The sequence below is a fragment of the Fistularia commersonii genome, chromosome 16 (genome assembly GCF_037954325.1).
Source record: "Fistularia commersonii isolate RoL2024-O1a breed Wild chromosome 16, RoL_Fcom_v1.0, whole genome shotgun sequence".
In the NCBI taxonomy this organism is placed as follows: Eukaryota; Metazoa; Chordata; class Actinopteri; order Syngnathiformes; family Fistulariidae; genus Fistularia; species Fistularia commersonii.
The window spans coordinates 3,551,032-3,571,741 of NC_141299.1; the positions used below are offsets into that span (position 1 = coordinate 3,551,032).

The following is a 20,710-nucleotide window of genomic DNA, read 5'->3' on the forward strand; positions in this document are numbered from 1 at the left end:
GTGTAGATAAGAGTTTATGTCACTTAAAGCTCTGTAAAACATTAAAATAGAGTCAACAATCATATATTTTCTTGCTCTTTTAACACACATTTAAGATTTGTTATTTGGTTAGAAAGAATATGTGTTACTTTCAGAATAAAAAAAAATCCCATGTCAACACCATTTATTTCTATCATATTATAGTGACTCCCTATTTTTTTCTTTCATCCAATTGTTCTAGTCTTGATTTTTGGTATGAAAAAAGCTTTCCTATTATGAAAATTGATTTTGGCATAAAAAAAAAATCTGAAAGAAAATGAAACAAAAAAACAAAAAAACACATCAAATGCCTTTTAATAATTATAAATTATGGAATAGTTGCTATTGTGTTAAAAGGTAAATAACATTTTGTGAATAGAGATTCAGTCATTGCTTATGATTACTGGAAGTACAAGTCCCAATAGAAAATAGTTTGCTAATATATATACATTTGGTCTGATCAAAGGACTAATCCTGGAAACAATGTAATACATATATATGTACATATATATATATTTACACACACACACACACACACACACACACACACACACACACACACACACACACACACACACACACACACACACACACACACACACACACACACACACACACACACATATACATAAAGTATTCGCGCACCCATCCAAATAATTGGAATCAGGTGTTCCAATCACTTCAATGGCCACAGGTGTATAAAATCAAGCACCTAAGCATGCAGACTGTTTTAACAAACAATTGTTTGCCCAACAAATGGGTCAGGAGCTCAGGGAATTCCACCGTGGAACAAATCCAGGCGTGACATTTCCTCGCTCTTATATATTCCACAGTCAACTGTCAGCTGTAATATAAGAACATGGAGGTGTTTGGGGAACGACAACAACTCAGCCACGAAGCGGTAGGACACGTAAACTGACGGAGCCGAGTCTGCGGATGCTGAGGTACATAGTGCGAAGAGGTTGCCAACTTTCTGCAAAGTCAATCGCTACAGACCTCCAAACTTCATATGGCCTTCAGATTAGCTCAAGAACAGTGTGCAGGGAGCATGTTTGAGCTGCTGCATCCAAGACATGTCACCAAGTTTAATGCAAAGTATCATAAAGCAATGCAGCACGCTGCCACTGGACTCTAGAGCAGTGGAGACGTGTTTTCTGGAGTGAGGACTCTCACTTCTCCATCTGGCAATCTGATGGACGAGTTTGGGTTTTTTAGGTTCCTGGAGGTGGAAAAGTGCCTCAACATGCTGGAACCAGGAGGCCGGGTCCCTCCGCCAGAACTCCAGGACGAGTCTTGGTTTGGCGGTTGTCAGGTGAACAATACTTGTCTGACTGCGTTGTGCCAAGTGTGAAGCCCGGTGGAGGGGGATTATGGTATGAGATTGTTTTTCAGGAGCTGGTCTGAATGCATCAGCATACCAAGAAATTTTAGACAATTCCATGCTCCAAACTTTGTGGGAACAGTGTGGCGCCCCTTCCTTTTCCATCATGGCTGTGTACAAGTGCACAAAGCAGTTGACTGACCTGCACAGAGTCCTGACCTCAACCTGATCGAACACCTTTGGGATGAATTAGTGGAGACTGAGAGCCAGACTTTCTCATCCAACGTCAGTGTGTTCCGTCACAAATGTGCTTCTGTAAGCGTGGTCAAAAATTCCTGGAAACACACTCTGCAGCTTTTACAGCTTCAACTCTTCCGGGAAGAGTTGAAGCTGTAAAAGCTGCAAAGGGTGGACCGACGTCATATTGAACCCTGTAAATTAGGAAAGGATGTCAAGTAACTTCATATGAGAATCAAGGCAGGTGAGTGACTACTTTTGGCCATATAATGAATGTGTGTGTATGTGTATATATATACATATATATAGACATACACAGAAGCACACATAGATGTGTGTGGTTTTTTTTTTCTCTGAAATTTTATTGTTTACAATTTTGATGCTGCAACCCCATGTGCCCCATGGGGACAAAGTGTGTGTGTGTGTGTGTGTGTAAAAGTAGATAAGGAGACTTGGTGGTAGAATGAGGACGTGGAGGAGTATATACAGAGAAAGCTGTTAGCAAAGAAGTGGGATACTGACCTACAGCAGGTCTTGCTCTCTCTCTTACTGCGACGTCTGTGTGCAGGTTTCCCATTGTCCACCAGAGGATGACAGCAGCCAGCAACAACAGCAACTGTGCACGTGGGATGGATGTCAAAGCATCACTCCATCATTCCTTTGACTTAAGTGCCAGAAACCACACCGTTGCCTAGTAGAGCTATGGGGGGGGTTCTTCCGAATTTAATGCAAAAAGAAAATAGCATCAATAAAAGAGAGAAATATCATGTTCACCAGCCATAGTCATACTTTTCTGCTATTAATTTGTATCTATACCACATATGCCTGTTAAACTGGACAAGAGACAGGGTATCCCTTTGAAAAGGGACCTGCAATGATTCTCTGTCATCTCCTCCCATGAGCTGTTATTGGTCTTCAGTTAACCTCCTGTGGGAGGAAACCGGGAAACTCCCACAGGCTGCCCCTGCTCAGACTTTAAATCCTATTAAGATCCAGTTTGCTCTGTCATTGCATAATCATACACTTCTTGAATGTAACACAAGAATAAATTTGAAATATGAATAATATAAAAGATTTATTTGGGATACATGAGTTCTTCCAGTCAAGTTCCCCGGTTAGAAAGCTTGTAACCGACAAAGGGGAGAAATTGCAGTTCCCACTTATGCTCTTAATGCTCAACATTTTCCACTATGAGACAACCTGTGTTATTTGCCAATTTATTTCCAATGGTAGCCATTCAAGGTGAAGAAGCAGCCACATTATTCTCAGAGGAAATCCCCTTTACGATTTCTTTATAGGAGCTGCTGGGAAGAGAAGCTGTGATCGGGACATTTACTTATCAAAAAATACTCTCTCCAATAGTAACAATGATAATGGGATGGCATTGTTCTCTATGTATTCTATTATTTTTATTACTAGTAATATTGTTATTAAAAGTGTTAATATGATTACAGTTGTAAGAGGGCACAGTGTTATGGTTGCGCTTAATGCAGTCATGCACTTCGTCAGCCTATCCTTTATTCAGGGGCGTCGCCACCGAGTTCCCAGTCCCCAGGCATCGTTGTTGTCTTTGCTGTCCCCTTCGAGTTCTTGGGCGTCGTCACCTTTGTTATCCCCCTTGAGTTTCATGCCCGTGGGTGACGGTTTTTGTGCCGTTCCTTGCAACCATTTTGAGTCCATACAGGGGAGCATCCTTGCATCCCCCAGTTCGACCCGGTGGATTCCACCAGGACTCTCTCTTCTGTGTACGCTAGTGCCTTCCACATGGCCTCGGAGTACCAACCAGGCCTCCCCTGAGTTCCCTGCCCTGCTGCTGGATGCTTGTGTCCTTACTGGGACCCTGCTCCTGTCACCTGTTTTAGTAATTGTTCATCCACTGTTGACCCTCTAAGTAACCATTTTTTTTAAACTTACTTTGCTTCTGGTACAGTCTTGTTTAGCGCATGGGTATGACCTCAGACCCATAACATGCAGTGTTTAGCACTTCTGGCTTACAGCAAGAAGGTCCTATTTGATAATGACCCTCTTTTCTGTTGCTCCCCAACTCTGACGCAGGACTCTGTGGAAAGCGAGAAAATTAAACACCACTGCTGTTGGATAGATGGTGACTCTGCCTCCAGGTAACTTCATCTTTATAATGTTTACACTACCTATTTATTGTCAAAACAAATCCAGATACCCTGTGGACAGCAAAGTAAGAATTTCATTGTACAGGTAAACAAGTTTCCACATGGTACATATGACAACAAACACTTTGAATCTTCAAACAAAGCATCAGCTTTTCTCTGAGTGTTAATTGTCTCAAGGTTCAGGAGGGTGTTTGCCATGTTTAAAGTCTCTTCTCTTTCAGCAAGGACTCCAGACTTAGTGTCAGTAAACTAATCTCTAATTTTTTTTGTTGAAGGTATTATCTATAAAAGTCATTAATGTCCTCTATGGTATAAAAGTCTTTTATTTCCTTATTGATTCCCTCCCAATGTCTGACTTGTAGCCACACTCCAATGTCATTTACCCCAATTATCTGGATTTTTGACTCAACTTTATCACAGTAGTTGCCATTTGTTCATCCATAACCACAACACATGGCAGAGGACGCGGCCTTGGTTTCAGCAGCATCCCACTCCATGAGGGAAGCATGGGGTTGTGGTGTGTGTTTACTCTGCACTGTGTCCTAACTGATAAGCAAAGGACTCGTGTTCACTGGACGCACAATACCGGTCGACGCAAGTGCACCACTAGGTTGTCTGGTTGAGCTGGTGGGCACAGCTGCGGTAGTCAACAAAGCAAGAGTGATACCCCCTGCTACAGGGGCAGCCCATACCACAGTTGCTCCACCATCAGAAACCAAATTACCTTCTGAGTTGGGTTTTCCTATGTGGACAAGCAACCAGTTTGTTACCCATATCCCCACACTCAAAACATTTCCTTTGCCCTGAGCAGGCAGAGAACTCCAGGGTCTCAAACAGTGTCTCCAAACACATCAACACCTGCCTCCTCAAGGACTGGATACTGACACAATGACCGCATCATTGATGACCGTGGCATTACCAATCAGCTGGTGGAGAAGGGCTTAAGTTTTCAAGAAAGCTACCACAGCTTTGGTCAGTCTTAATGCTTATGTCAAGTTTTCGTGTCCTTCCTATTCGCTTACTGCCAGGAGTAAACCTTCAACTGTCGTCATGCTGATTTGTGGAACTATCTGCACTCCCTGCTGAAGAGACTTAGGTGACGTCTTGGAGGAAACTATATTGCTGGTTAGCTAGCGCTGTTGTGCAGGCGCTGGGGCACACCTCCCTGCTCAGGCGATAAATCACTCAATGCAATTAATATTACAACAAAAGAAATACAGATGGATGGACAACTTAAAAAAAATGACTTAACAAGCCGAAAAAGTGGCCCAAATTAGCCCAAAATGACACTTCCGATCTCCCTCTCGCACACCCTGCACCAGAAGAAAGAAAAAGAGACCGAAAAGGACAACCAAACAAAAACATACCAAACAAACAGGCCTTTCAATTAACTCAAACAAAATGAACAGGATGGATGTTTACATTTGCACAACGATAACTCCCACCGCAAACGGCCTTACCCTAACCAGCAGCCAGGTACAGAGGGCGTTCTCAAGGCTGAAGCAGAGTAAAACCAGGGCAACTTCAGTCCCTGCGTCCTCAGGGTGTGTGCCGAACAGCTTGCTGGAGTCTCTCAGCACCTCTTTAACCTCTCTGAGGATGTTGAAGGTACATTGCCTTCGGAAGACTTCCTGAGCTTTTCCAGTACCAAAGAGAGGATGCTTGAGGGGTCTCGGTGACTTAGTGGCATTAACATCACACGTCATGAAGTCATTTGAGAGGCTCATCCTCCAGCACCGGAAGAAACCGCTATCTGCTCTCCTGGACCCCTGCAATTTGCATTCAGGCAGCACATCGGTGTGAAGGACACGATCATCTTGCTCTCACACAAGGCCTTGTCTCATCTAAAGAGTACAAGAAGCACTGTAAGAGTCACTTTCTTTGACAGATCCAGTGCTTTCAACGGCATCCAACCGACTCCCCCCTGAGAGACAAGCTGCTTGATACACAACTTCACCCCAACATCACTGCCTGGATTGTGGACTACCTCACAGGACAGCCACAATATATCGGGCCGGATGGCTGCGTATCTCAGGCTGTGGCTTGTAAAAGTATGCCCCTTGGTATGGTACAGTCACCATTCCTACTCACCCTCTTCACCGCTAACTTCTGCGACAACTCTTGTTCTTGCCACCCCCAAAAGTTCTCAGATGACTCTTCCATAGTGTCATGTATCGACAGTGATGACAAGGAAGAGTACAGAGGACTGATTGAGAGTTTTGTTGCTTGGAGTAACCAGAGCAACCTTCCCCTCAACATCAGCAAAACCAAGGAGGTGGAGGTGGACTTACAAGGAAGAACTAGAGCAGACCTGAACTAGAGTCACCATTTGGGGTGATAGGATGGCAATTGTGGACTTCTACAAGTACCTTAGGGTCCACATAAACAATGAACTAGAGTGTACCCATAACACAGATGCCCTCTACAGGAAATGACAGAGTCGGATGTTCTTCCTGAAGAGACTGAAGTTGTTTGGTGTCTGAAGTGAGCTCCTCAAGACCCTCTACCAATCTATAGTTGCCAGCGCGTTCTTCTTTGCTGTAGTGTGCTGGTAGGGCGGTGCCGGGACTGGTGAGGTCAACAGGCTCAACAAGCTGGTGCAGAAAGCCCACTTGGTGGTTGGACTAAATTTGGACTGTTAGGAAACGCTGTCTGAGAAGAGGGTGAAGGGCAAAATTGGTGCAATCCTGGAAAGTCCTTCTCTGGTTGATGGGCAGCTCATTCAGCCCACGACTCATCCCATCCCAGTGCAGAACTGAACGCTTCAGACGGTCCTTTGAGTTCACTGCTATCAGACTGTATCAGACTGACCCGACTCAGACGCATCTTTACTTACTGGCCACTTCTGGCAACGTGTCACTCTGTTCCTGTTCTTGTGTAGCAGTTTTATTTATTGCTGTCTCTGTCCTTTTTAATGCCTTTATCTACTGTCTCTTTAATTTCCCAGTCCTTTTAGTGCCTTTTGATACCCGTCCTCTCACCCTGTGCTGCTGCGGCACTTGAATTTCTGCAATGGGAGTCATGAAAGTATTATCTTACCTAATATTGTCTTGTCTTGTCCTATCTTGATTGATATTCAGCAAGGTTAATGGAAAAACAAAGATTTGTAGAAAAATCTTTCCCCAGGATTTCCCCTTCAGGCAAAGGTCCTGATTATCACCAGTTCTATTTTAGACCGATGGCCTGCTGGAAAGAGCGGATCCACAAATTATAACCGACCAATATCTATAATCTGATTGATCTTGAATGGCAACTGATACGTCTGAGATACACAAGCAACACCTGGACACACATATGCACGCATTCAAATCACACACACACATACAACACACGAAAACTCGTTTGTGTGTAATGGGCTGTCTAAACCCTGCCATTAGTGTGGGCGTCAGGGCATTTTGCATAAAGAGTTATTAAAAAAACAAACAAAAGAAGCTTTGAATCGAGAGAGAGAGAGGCTTTGTAGAAAAATCAAACCGACTCCTGGAGAAGATTCGGAGATGAGCAGGTAAACGTGATATACTGTAAGTATGCAAAGGCTGTATGAGCTAGAATGAATAAATAAATTACTAAAATAATTCCTAGTTAAACCATCTGCATCTGTGGGCTTGTTTCCAAGTAAATATTAGTGGCTGTTTGAAAATTAAATAAGCTTTTTGCCACCCCTCTCAACCCCTCCCCTCCCTCCAGGGGATGTTTCTCTCCACCAACCCCTGATAAAGCAAACTAATTGGGAGAAGACAGTGAAGTCTCCGGGTAGCCATTAAAAGGATTTTTTTTTTTTTAAAGAACTTGGAAAAAAAAAAAAAAAAAAAAAAGTGGATTGGAAGGCGGGGTTGATGCTGTGTAACCCGATGGGGGAGTTTTGGATGGAGTGAGGCTTTTTGATGGGATGCTCTTGGAGGTTTGAACACCTGCGCAAAACCAGCAGTGTCGGCGACGAAAAGAGAAAAAAAAAATCAGGAGGAAAGAAGGAAAAAATTTAGAAAAATCGGAGCCAGGCGTTAGATCGGAGTTCCTGCGCACGTCCCGTGTCAACAATGCGCGTAATTTCTTTAGGATTACAAAGTACGAGGCGCTGTCCCCTCGCCGTTACCGGGGAGCAGCTGTGACCAACCGCATCCAGACGCAAGATACTCGCCGTCCTCCGGCAACATCTCCATAGATGTTACTGTCTCCCCCCAAAATATGTTTACCAGATTAATAGCTTACATTCTCCTTCTGACTGTTTTCAACACGCGGTAAGTTATGCATCTCTTAAAAAAAAAAAAAAGTGGAGAAAAATCCATGTCACATAAAACTTATCCTGCCTTTGGCTCAATGTTGAAATCTTTGCGCAAAAGAAAAAAAAAAAAACTAAACGCAACTGTCTGAAGTGAGTCTGAAAGAGAATTTCGATTGTGCAGCACCTTTAAATACTTCTTCTTTTCAGCACTATATCGATCGAACACGAAGAGGACTACGAAGATGTCACTGTCAACCAGATGCTGACGCCCAAATCTCATGAAACCGACGCCACGGAAATACTCAACAACCTGCTCAGAGAATATGATAAGAAGCTGCGGCCGGATATCGGAGGTGAGTGTTAAAATTAAGTGTTTTATATAAAACTAGACGGGTTAAAGGTTGAAATACCTGCAAAATGAGATGAAATCTGTGTGGGATATATTGCTGATGTATTGAGCAAGCGTGACATTCGCTTCTCTGAAATATAATACAATGTGAATAAATGTGGTATAAATATAAATAGCATCGATTCGAGCTTTAAATTAATATCACTTTGGTGATAAATACAAAGCTGTAGTAACACTGAGGTGATATGAAGATCGTAAGCATAAATGATGGGTCTTAAGTCAATCAGGAATGTATTTTTTTATTCATGTTATTGTATGTTCTGGCCTTGGGGTGAGGAATTATGAATGTGAAGTGAAAAATGATTTTCAAAGGTGAGTGAACCGTGACATTACAAATATTCGAATCCATTTGTATCAGTCATACACACGTTTAATCTGAAATAAACTGAAATTAGAAACACAGGCTGAGAAAAGCAATCTCAACTCCAGCCTTTTGACTTGTGAAATGAAAAGGAATGAGTTTCTCGATGAACCGTCGCTGTATATCTAAACGATTTTGTGTAATTTGGTTGATAACTCTAAATTAGGCACATTTCTAAAGCTGGACTTGAGCAATCCCACAGCGAGTGAGAAAATTAAACATAAATGATCTTTTTTTTTTTGTCATTTGATATTGTCGTAGTCACCTATACTAACGTATATCAAGATCCAATATCATCATGTTCTCTTGAATGTAAATTATATTTGGATAATTGCATAAAGAGAGTTCCATTATTCATCACCTCTTGTGTTTTTCTCATGACGTGCATGACACGCTTGTCGGTCGGGTAGTTAGTGGAGCCAATATGTGATGCTATTCATTTCCTAAGAGAAAAAAACAAAAACAAAAAACAATTTGTACTCTTTCCGCCGGCTTTTGTTGCTCCCAGTGTTCAGACTGTTACAGCTCGGTAAAAGAGGTTTAATCGCTGGCAGGGCTGCTGGTCATAGTTTTTGTCAGTGGTGATCTGGCTGGGGTTCTAACCGCACACCTGGGTCGGCCCTTTCAAAAAGATAAAATGAGAATTGTTTAGATGAGGAGTAGAATAGCACTTTGCCGGTACAGTTCAACATGGAAAATGAATCACTTTCAAAAGAACTATATACATTGTAACATGTCTTATTCTTGCATTTTGTATATGAGCTGTGGTAATCAAAGAGACAAGCTTGAAAAATTTTCCATAATTTTTTTTGCCAAGAGAAAAAGCATCTTAGATTAGGGGTGGGCAATTTTGGCTGGCGGGCCACTTTTTTTTTTTTAGTTTTCATGCAAGGGCCAACTAGGTAGCATGTAAATTTAACAAAATGAAAAATTTAATTGAAAAATTAAAAAAAATCTCAGCATTTCATGTCAACATTAAAATCATTAATGATCATATAAATGTACCGACATTATTTTGTATGTAATCATCCATACAAAATTAAACAAAATGAAAAAATAAGGAGTTTCTAAATTCAATATTGATTGAAGATACTTATCAAAATATTCAAAGAAAATAGTTTGGTAGACGGATAAGTAAGCAAAATGGGCCGGATGTGGCCCGCGGCCTGTAAAATGCCCGGGTCTGTCTTAGATGAATACATACCTGGTTTTGTAATCTTCCTCCTGTCAAAGAAGAAGAGACCTCTGTGATTCAGAGAGCTCAAAAATTTCAGATCTGTGTGATACCTAAGGTCAGATGAGAGTGATGGTTTGAAACTCCCAGTTGACAGTCAGAAGTGGGATCTCCACCTCAAGGGATCGCTTCAGTGCAGGAGTCCGGTGCTCGATGTAGCTTGACAGCACAGCAAAACGACCCTAACGGCGGTCGGCACTTGGTGTCCTGTCAACGATCTCCAGGTCTGTGGTCTTGTTGAAGCATGTGGTTGTGTCGTGCGTGCTACTGACTCGATGGGGTTGGCACTCCGGTCTCCGGTCACTAGCTTCTTGTCTCCAGCTTTGGTCTCTGGACTCCAGTTGGCGGTCTCCCGATGCGTAGGGACTAAACCTGATGGCGGTTCGCACTCCGGTCTTCTGGTTGTGTTCTCTGGATACATAGGGCAGAACGAAGATACTTAGGGACTAAACCAAACAGGGATTTGCACTCCGGTCTCTGATCAGTGGTCTCCAGGTCTGTGGATGCATAGGGACCAACCCCGATAGGGGATCGCACTCCAGTCTCAGGCCCGTGGTCTATGGATGAGTAGGGAACAGGCCGGCTATGGAAGGACGAAACCTGACAGGGGTTCGCGCTCCGGCCTCTGGTCTTAGTGTCAGGTCACTGAAATAAGGATACAGAAGGACTAAACCACTCACTATGGTGAGTCTTTGGTCTATGGTCTCCAGATTCCAGTCTCCGGTACATATCCTGATGCGTAGGGACCCATCAGGACACGTACAAGAAGCATAAGGATTAAGCGAACAGTGACCCGACAACCAGTGAGATCGCAGCTCTCGCTTTTGAGTCCTCACTGATTGTCGGAAATTTGTTGCGGCATCCAGTTATTATACACTTTGATCACCTTCCTGGTGGCCGATGCCTCAGGGGACGGCAGCCGAGAAGCCCATGAATAAAACACGAATGTTCAATTTAAACTGATGATGTCTTTCACGTGTTTTCACATTGATAACCTGAAGAGCGTTTCGGCTCTTGTAACGCTTCCCACGAGGCAAACCCTTACACACAATTTAAAGGTAATTCATTTTTACTCGAATAAGGCTTTTGAATAAACCTGTTCTATTTGTCTCACAAAATTCAAATTTATTTTGCACTTTTCGGCTGCCGAAAGTACTTGCAGTACTTCTTACAGTTCATCATTATAGTAACTGGAGAAGTTAATGAAGAAACAGGTTTCATGCAAGCACTCTGCATTGAGAATCTCTACAGACCATAAGGATGTAGATAGTTTGTAATGTGTCTCCAATATTTCCATATTTATCTTAAATAAAAATGTCTGGAAGGTCAAGATTTGGAAAATAGAGAAAAATGGTAATGTTTCTTCAAATACTTAACATGTCAGGGGAGGTGGTACTTGTTTAAAGAAACAAATCAGCAAATGAATTTTCAAATTTTTATTTTATGGTGCATTTGAGGTCAATAACTAGAGAGAATCTCATAACTTTTAGGTTTCTACTTCTAATCGCAGTTATCAAAATGAGTCTCAATGATTTTACATTTAATGAACAATTCTACAATCAAACATTCTTTTAAGTCCTTAAAAACCAAATAATAGAAACCGCAGGATGGAAAATGACTTGCATACGGTGTTTCATTTTAAGATGAAGAAATCACATCCCTCAAAAGCCGCTCATTGTAAATTATTGCAGCATTGAATATATTTTTCGCTGAAGCAGGTATCATAAATAGGTAGGTGATATGAGTTGTCAGGTCGTGGATTTAGCAGCCAAGTATTGAAGTAATCAACTCTGTGACCTTTTCATCAAGACACTGGAGTGACTATAGTCCCATCCCTTATACTGTATATCATATTAATTCCTTCTTTTTCTCTTTCCCCTCTCAAATGCTCAGAAAAAAGAAAAAAAAAAACGCATTCAAATTGTGTGTTTATCATTTAAGATAGGAAAAATAGCTTGTGTGGATCATTTCAAAATGGTAGAAATAAATATGATTACCACAACTGACTTTTTTTTTAGGTTTTTCAGCTGGCAGACTGTGTATGAATAAGTTACAACTATTTTGTTGTGTTGCTGTCATTTGATAGCAGACAGTAAACTGTATTCCATTTGACCTCATCCTTTGGAGCGTTACAAAATGTGCAATGTAAAGCTTGCAAAGTTGTTGCTTTAACAACAACAGGAGATTGTATGGCTTAAATATAAAGATATGTTGGCATTGCACATGAAATAAGACTACTACTATTGAATTTTAAATTCTATAGACATACCAGTCAGGTCAGCACCGTAGCTCAGTGATTTAGCGCCTCTATCTCATAGCAAGAAGAACATTTGTTAAATTCCAAGAGGGAGCCTTTCCATGTGGAACTTGTGTGTTTTCCGCCTTTTTGCGCGGGTTTCCTAAAGATTCTCTCCCACATTCCTAAATCATTGTGCAGGTTAATCGCAGCCCCTAAATTATGTGAATGAGAGAGTTAAGGGTATGTTGCTACACGGTGGCTCTGTGATCGACTGGCAAGCAATCCAGGGTGATCCTGACTGCAGGCTAAGCAGAATACATAATGAATGGATGAATGAATAAATACACATCTCACATTTAAAAGAGATTTACTTTTCTAGATCCCCCTTTCCCCTAACTAATAAGATTAGATTGATTGGGGCGACGTGGCAGGGGAGATACTGCAATCGTCTTTGGAACCGAACATTCCTGGTTTGATTCCTGGCTCCTCAGAGTGTTTCGAGGTGTTGTTGAGCAAGACGTTGAACCCCCAACTGCTCATAGTTCATCCATAATGGGTTAAATTCAGAGAATGAATGTAGAGAGTAAGTTTTATTTTATAATGTAGATAGAGCTACTGAACTGCCATTCGCTAAAATACCCTCAGTTTGGCCGGGAGGTCTTTCACACAAGGAATATCACGTACCTACTGAGAAAAAGCAATTGCCCAAAGCAGAAGCTGCTAATGAATAAAGATAAATGGTTGTGTGGCCAAAATACAAAAAAAACATGTATGCTTGACATCTGACAGCAAATGATATGCAGCATGTCTTTGATTTCCTTTTGTTCTAACTTGCAAATTCCATAACTACAATTGTTTATACTATTAACCAACAGCATACTGAGCAGTATTTGGCATCCTGCTATTCTAGGCACCACTGGAAATCTGGAATGACCGATAAGATAGCTGGCTACCCTTCCCACTGTTTCTAAGGATTCATTTACACTCAAATCAGAGTAAAATCAGTCATTGGTCCTCAAAAAATGACTATAGTCAGAATTTTACACATGTATGTACATATATATATACTGCTCAAAAAAATAAAGGGAACACTTGAACAACACAATGTAACTCCAAGTCAATCACACTTCTGTGAAATCATAATGTCCACTCAGGAAGCAACACAGATTCATTTTGACTTGTTTTAAGGACATTACATCAAAGTTGGATCAGCCTGGAGTTTGTTTTTACACTTTAATTTTGAGTGTGATTCTTAATCAGACCTCCATGGGTTGATACAATTGATTTCCATTGATCATTTTTGTGTGATTTTGTTGTCAGCACATTCAACTGTGTAAAGAGCAAAGTAGAATATTTAATATAGTAATATAGTATAATAATATATATATATATATAATAATATAGTAGAATATAAAATAAGAATATTTCATTCATTTAGATCTAGGATGTGTTTTTAAGTGTTCCCTTTATTTTTTGAGCAGTGTATATGTGTGTGTGTGTGTGTGTGTGTGTGTGTGTGTGTGTGTGTGTGTGTGTGTGTGTGTGTGTGTGTGTGTGTGTGTGTGTGTGTGTGTGTGTGTGTGTGTGTGTGTGTGTGTGTGTGTGTGTGTGTGTGTGTGTGTGTGTGTGTGTGTATTTTATCCCATTACATTAAAGTGTACAACAAGAAGTTGTCCTTTAGTTGTCCTAAAACAGAAGAGTTTTAGTTACACCGAATTGAGCTGGCTGATATCTATTCAGCCTCTGTAGTCCCAAGTATAAAAACTCTATTACCCAGTCAAAAATTCTATATTAAATAGTAAATCCAATAAAGCAATATTTGAACTGCTTGGCGAGCAGTAGATTACCTTGTTAAACATAAACAATAAATCCTCTGAACTCAAATATTATCCCGCAATTAATCAGCTATTTTCAGTCATTATAAACACACCCATATACTTGCACACATACAAAAACAGACACACACACACTTGCACACATGCATATAGATGTTCATATATATTTATATAAACAGTATATATTGTAATCGTTGACTATTTTCTCTTGAATCTGTTTAAATGTCTCATGTGCAGGAATCATATAATCCAAAAAAAGCACAGCAAATCACATAAATATCTATTTCACCATAATCTTCAATAAATTTAGAATTGTGTGTGTGTGTGTGTGTGTGTGTGTGTGTGTGTGTGTGTGTGTGTGTGTGTGTGTGTGTGTGTGTGTGTGTGTGTGTGTGTGTGTGTGTGTGTGTGTGTGTGTGTGTGTGTGTGTGTGTGTGTGTGTGTATAAGGTACAGAATGGCTATCCATCAATCACAGCTTGTGACAGGGATGAATTTTAACTATTGGTATAAAACGCTCGATGGCATTCATAGTTTGCACCTGTCGAATATTTATGAACTGAATGTTTTGCATATCTAAATTCTCTTATTGTTGACAAGATTATTTGGAAAAAAAAGACATTTTGAAGCTTGCATTCTTGCTCTTGGAAATTAATGTGTTGATTAGTTAATATTATACTTATAAATGTCTCTGGTAATAACCAATACCAAGCATTCCAAGCATCATAAAAAGTAAAAAAAGAAAAAAAGCATTCTTCGAAAATTATAAACAGCACCTTTCAAAAAGAGAAAAAAAAAATTCTATAAGGTGAGTTATCTTTGTATACACTTGCTTTAATTTCTGGAAAATTTCTGGAAATTCTATGCAATGGGATATTTTCTCAATTTTGCTGATTAAATAGCAACATTTAGATATAAAAAGAGAGCCAGTATCTTTGTGTTGTTAGGTGTCAGTAATCCTCAACGATTATGTTTATTTCATTCCACAGTAAGAACTGAACCATCAGTAAACCATAAATCGTCCTTTTGCCTCCATTTCAGCCTAACATGGGATAGTAAGTGGGTTTTTATTTGCAGTCTAAGGGCAGTAAGGGAATTTTAAGTTGCAATTAAGAGACCTTAAACATAGCAGCAAAGCTTTTAATACCTGCTGCAGTCCATGTTTACAAGCAGGCACAGTGAGATGTGTTGGACTGTTTATTCCCCTGGTGACACTCCTCTGGTCTTTACATGTTTACACAGTTGAATAACCCTGAGCCAGGCTCAGCGCTAAACAGTTCAAATTTTACTGCATGATAAAAAGACTTCATTCCTGTCAAAGTAGTTCCATTGGAATTAGCAGTGCATTATTACTTTATAAATCACCACATTTTTGGCAGGCCTTGTAAAAGGGGGGGAAGGTTACCTCTGGTTATTTCATTGAGCTACTCATTGAACCAAAATCCAAATTTTCAACATTATTAAGAGTTTCTTTTTCTGTTTTCTAATGTTTCGTAGTCTAAAAGCTTTTAGGGTCCTGCCCTCTACTGGCAAGATTACTGTACTACTGTGCAAGGTCAGTAAAGGAAGGTAAAACTATATTAGGTCAAGGGGAACCGAACACATGAAATTAACTTTTGTATTTCAAGAATAAACTGAAAGTTATTACAGATTTCCCTTTTCTGTAAGTTCTGTACAAAATACCCATAACAATAGTCTGCATTAGATTGTACTCAAATGTTTGCTGAATAAATGATGTCCGCTTAACCTCAATTAATCATATCCTTAACATGACAAGTTTGAAGTATTGAACTATCCATATCAGAAAAAAAGAAAAAAAAATGTATCTCTCTTAAAAACAGAAGGAAGCACTCTACATTGCGTTTGTTTTACAAATTATACAAATGGTTTAAAATAGATATTGTGGCAGACACTAAGGGACGTGACGTCTCACCCCGCGGGACTGGAGGCCGAGGGCAACGTTTAATTCGGGGGCATTGTGGTTCACGGAAGTCAGTTGTTGTTTGTTGCTTGAAAAATAAATTTTTCATCGCTGTACCACACTGATGACCCCGATCTGGACCGAGCGTGCGACCACACTTCACCCGCATCGCCCCGACTCCTGTTCTCGCCGAACTCCCGGGGTTCTGGCGGAGCAACCTGGCCTCCCAGTTCCAGCACGTTGACACACTTTTCCACCTGCGAGGAGTTGTCTTATACAAGTCCTGAAAGCGCCAAACCCACGCTCATCCATCAGATTTCCAGATGGAGAAGTGCAATTCATCACTCCAGAGAATGCGTCTCCACTGCTCTAGAGTCCAGTGGCTGCGTCCGACACTTTGCATTGCACTTGGTGATGCGTGTCTTGCAGCTGCTTGACCATGGAAACCTATTCTGTGAATCTCTCTGCACACTTTTCTTCAGCTAATCTGAAGGCCACATGGCGTCTGGAGGTCAGAAGCGACTGACTCTGCAGAAAGTCGGTGTCCTCTTCGCACTGCGCGCCTCCGCGATCCCACTCTGTCAGTTTACGTGGCCTGTGGTTCCCAAACATTTCCATGTTGTTATAATACAGCTGACAGTTGATTGTGGAATATTTAGGATCGAGGTAATTTCATGACTGGATTTGTTTCACAGGTTGCATCCTATCACAGTTCCATGCTGGAATCCACTGAGCGACCCGTTCTTTCACAAATGTTTGTAAAAAAACATCTGCACGCCTAGGTGCTTGATTTTACAAACCTGTCGCCATGGAAGTGATTGGGACACCTGATCCCCATTATTTGGATGGGTGAGCGATTAAAAAAATTGCAGTAAACAAGTTTAGACTGATGATAATATAATTGAGTAAGCTATTATTTTACAAAAAAAGACTCTGACCTGCTGTAGTCCAGTTTTATATTTCGACATAGTTGTTTGATCACGATACAGAAAATGTCTAAGTATTAGAAGAAGATAAAATTTAGTCATGATTGGATCAAAAGTTGCCTGTTTTTATGGTCTTTTCCTAGTGAGCTTCAGTTATGAAATTTCATCTCAAAGACGGCTCCTTGATTTTTTTTACGCATAGATGGAACGACTCAAATAAGCCAACATTTTTTATTTCGAAGCTTACATTCACATGCCAGTGTTAAATGTGCTCCTCATAAGAAATTGTTATAACAGATAAGATTTTTGTTTTTGTATCTCTCTAATTTCATAACGGCAACAAACTATACTTGTTTTGGCGGTAGATTAACCACATTTATTGTGCTATTTTCATAATAAGAATCCAAGGATGACTTGTATGCGGTATTTTGGGGGCAAAGATGGCACCATGGATTGCAACGGTTGCCGTAGCCAACATAGATGTATACTTTTCAAGACAACTACGAAAGATCCTCATTAAGATTGTGATTTTGATTTTCAGTTTCATTCCCCCCTACTTGGAGTTCAAAGGGATTTGTTAATCTCCTCACTTCCTGTGCTGACCAGTCTTCAATAATGTGAAACACCTACCTCTGCACACCTCTTTCTAAGTGTTGATGGGGCCCATTAAAAATCAGAATGGCTTATTCCCATGACTGATGAGCCGTTCAGGAGAGGGAAGGTTATTGCAACAATCAAACCCACTCAGAATACCATTCCAGGTATTAGAGGTCAAAGAAATTTATCCATTTGATTAGTGGAACCTAAATGATTCATCGAACATTTCAGCCTCTTGCAAACAACAACCCACAAACAAGGATTCTGTTTAGTCCTTTTGTCATTTATAAAAACAAAGCGACTGCACTTAAGCGGACACAAGAATTTTTGACATTTTCATTGTTTTATTTTAAGATTTGACGTCACAAATTGAAATCGCCAAAAATGAACTCTAATACAGAGTGGAGGAGCCAATAGAAGACGGCATGTGGCAGAAGCGATTCATTGGGTACGGATAAGATGCTTCTTAGCCAGGGATCACATTCTGGTAGAACCACAAAAATATCCTGATAGGAATCGAAAGACCGTATAATTAATCTACTGGATATTCATTTTTTTTGCTTGAAAATTATAAAAATTCCATTGGTGATGAAAAAATTTCTACTGAACTTACAAAGGCCCAAAGTCCCAAAACCTAGCACCTCACAGTCAAGGCTCCAAAGATTGATTGGATTCTGCTTCAAATGAAGGACTTTAAATATATGTGGTTCTTTGTAGATCAATACAGCATCCACAGTGATTCGGGTACTATTTCAGTCCGATCTGGAAATACAGGAAAACCAACTCAGAGCATAGTCCTCTGGTTATATAGCCTATTTGACAGGAGACGGCCTTTGCATTCTACAGGAAGACCTAAAATATGTTGCCATGGCATAGGACTTAAGGCTATTTATGGTCAACTTTAAATAGATACGCACTCATTTTGTGTGTAATTCTGAGTCAAATTCAGATGAGGATTATATAGTATCGTTACTTTTTGAAGAGAGCTTATGTGAATTTGTACGTGACAAGAATTTATTATTGCCTGAAACAGAGAACACAGAAACACTGAACTTTGAACTTTGACCTTTGGCTTGCTCACCGGTGGATGTGTTGCTTATCAACCATGGCAACCGAAACCATGCATGGTAATTATTAGTGATATTTGACAACATTTGAAGTAATGTGAGCAAAAAAGAGTCTTTATCCGGTCTGCTAATGTTGATGAAAATCAAATTGCTAATCTAATTCAGTCTGTATCCTTAAAGAAAGTGATGGCCTCATCTTTCTCATAGCAGCATTTTATAAACAAGTGTGATCAACTTCACTTTACTTCTACACAATTGTGAATACTACTATTAACTGTCGTAATCGATCAAACCTTAATCCTCGAAGAACTAGTTCAAATTGTTTTTATAATCATCTTGTTTTTTGGAATTTACAACCAAATACTCAGCTATAATTTCTGATAATTCCATTGTTTGATAATTCGGGTTTTCTGCTTAATCAATAATTTGTTTTGTGAAAATGACACCACTGGCCAAGTTTGAAAATCTTGCCGGAGAAAGGTGTTATTTGGATTATATATGTATATATCTGTGGATGTTTATCCTCCTCAACATTTTTGCTAACCCAGTTTCTTTGACTAAGACTGACAAATTAATATAACCCAAACAATGTAATTTTATTTTCATATTTTTTCCCCCAAACATGCTTGTTTCTTGAGAATAAAACAAAAAAAAACCTAAGCTTTTTGGTACCAGATCTCAAGCAAACATCAATCTAAACTTAATTCAATGTATATTTCTAAAAATAAATGTAGTTGCTTACATTCAACAACCAAATGTCTCCATGGACAACAACATTATCCCCTCCCCACCCTAAAAACAGAGCTCAGAATTAATGACGCTGTTCTTTTCTTTCAATTAATTTTATTACGTAACATATGTCTGTGGAGGTCATGCTGAATTCTTCTCGCCGATTCTTCAAATTCAAGTCCAGTTGACGAGACGAGGAAGAAGATTTCAACAAGAATTTTACTGATATGTTTTTTTTTTAACTTTAGTCAAAACAATTTCATAATAAGCATTCTGGCAAGATCAATGTATATGAGTATATCACCAATCAAAATATGTAAATGATAGAGTTCATAAATAAATAAATGAATATCCCAAATTTGCCTATTCATTTCTCTTTTTTTTCTTTTTAATCGATATCTCCAAACAAATGAGCTGACCACATTTACTAAATGACTGTTTGTAATCTAACTGCTGTTCGGTCTCATTGTAGGCAGTCGCAGAATTATAGCCTGCAGCAGAATTAGCACGGCATAAAGATAAAGTAACGTTATGCAGCTTTGATAAGAGAGGTACTTGTCCTCGGGGGGATAGAAATGAATTACCAAGCTAACTATTGCCTTCATTTTTCTCCAGCCCACACCTTTGGATTTATCACTGGCAACACTGTCAAACATCACAACCCTTTTACACCCTTTTTTCATTGTTTGGGAAATGTTATCATTTGGAAAAAGATTTGATTTGATATGATTTTCTTCAGAAATTGGCTCTCCTATAAGTCTTGCCCTCTATTGACTGTCAGTCTCTCTTCCAGGATGCCAAAAGAAAAATAATATACCATAATGAATCTATATCTATATCTATAATATATATATAGTCAGTATAAAAAAAAAGATCTCTATATATATTTTCTTTTTTTTTTTAAACTTCACTAACTCACATAGTTATACTTGACCTTAAGCAAGTAGAAGTTGTGCAATCAGCACCCCACCAGCTTCTTAATCAAGCCAAGATGTGGAAAATTTATAAGTAATTGAAGCATAAAAATTGTAGTACTTAGCCACAGTTTCTAATTTGGTGTGTTCTTTTTGACTTTATTATTCGACATTTTTTAGATGTGTTATAATCGTCACCAAAGTCAGAAGATGGTTTTCTTCATGTGTTGCATATTCAGCCTTCATGTTATACATATTTTTCAATAAGAAATTCGACAATTATCAGTTTTTTTTGAGGATATCCCAAAAGGAATTTTAGTCATTATCATTTGAAAGTGGATTAATTATATAGTTATCAAAATATATTTCTGATGCATCATCATTATACATGATGGGCAAATTGCAGGGGACCAACTTGCAGATGTTGTGCTACCTGAATAACCAAATATCACAAAATAAATGGCTTCCTTTTATTTTCTTCTGTCTTATCTATTGGTAACTTCACTCCTTTTGTTTTGGCTATGTGAGAGTTGCATTTTGTCCTGCAACCTG

The 20,710-nt window shown here is 39.6% G+C and overlaps 1 protein-coding gene across 1 annotated transcript in view; it reads left to right on the top strand.

Moving 5' to 3' along the window:
* The first annotated feature begins 7,890 nt into the window (after positions 1 to 7,890).
* Positions 7,891 to 20,710, top strand: part of gabrg3 (gamma-aminobutyric acid type A receptor subunit gamma3) — a 43,239-nt gene continuing 30,419 nt past the window's right edge. Inside the window, exons 1-2 of the mRNA XM_086162188.1 lie at positions 7,891 to 7,943; positions 8,135 to 8,280. Coding sequence (XP_086018314.1) covers positions 7,891 to 7,943; positions 8,135 to 8,280 — 199 coding nt within the window. The remainder of the gene's footprint in view (positions 7,944 to 8,134; positions 8,281 to 20,710) is intronic.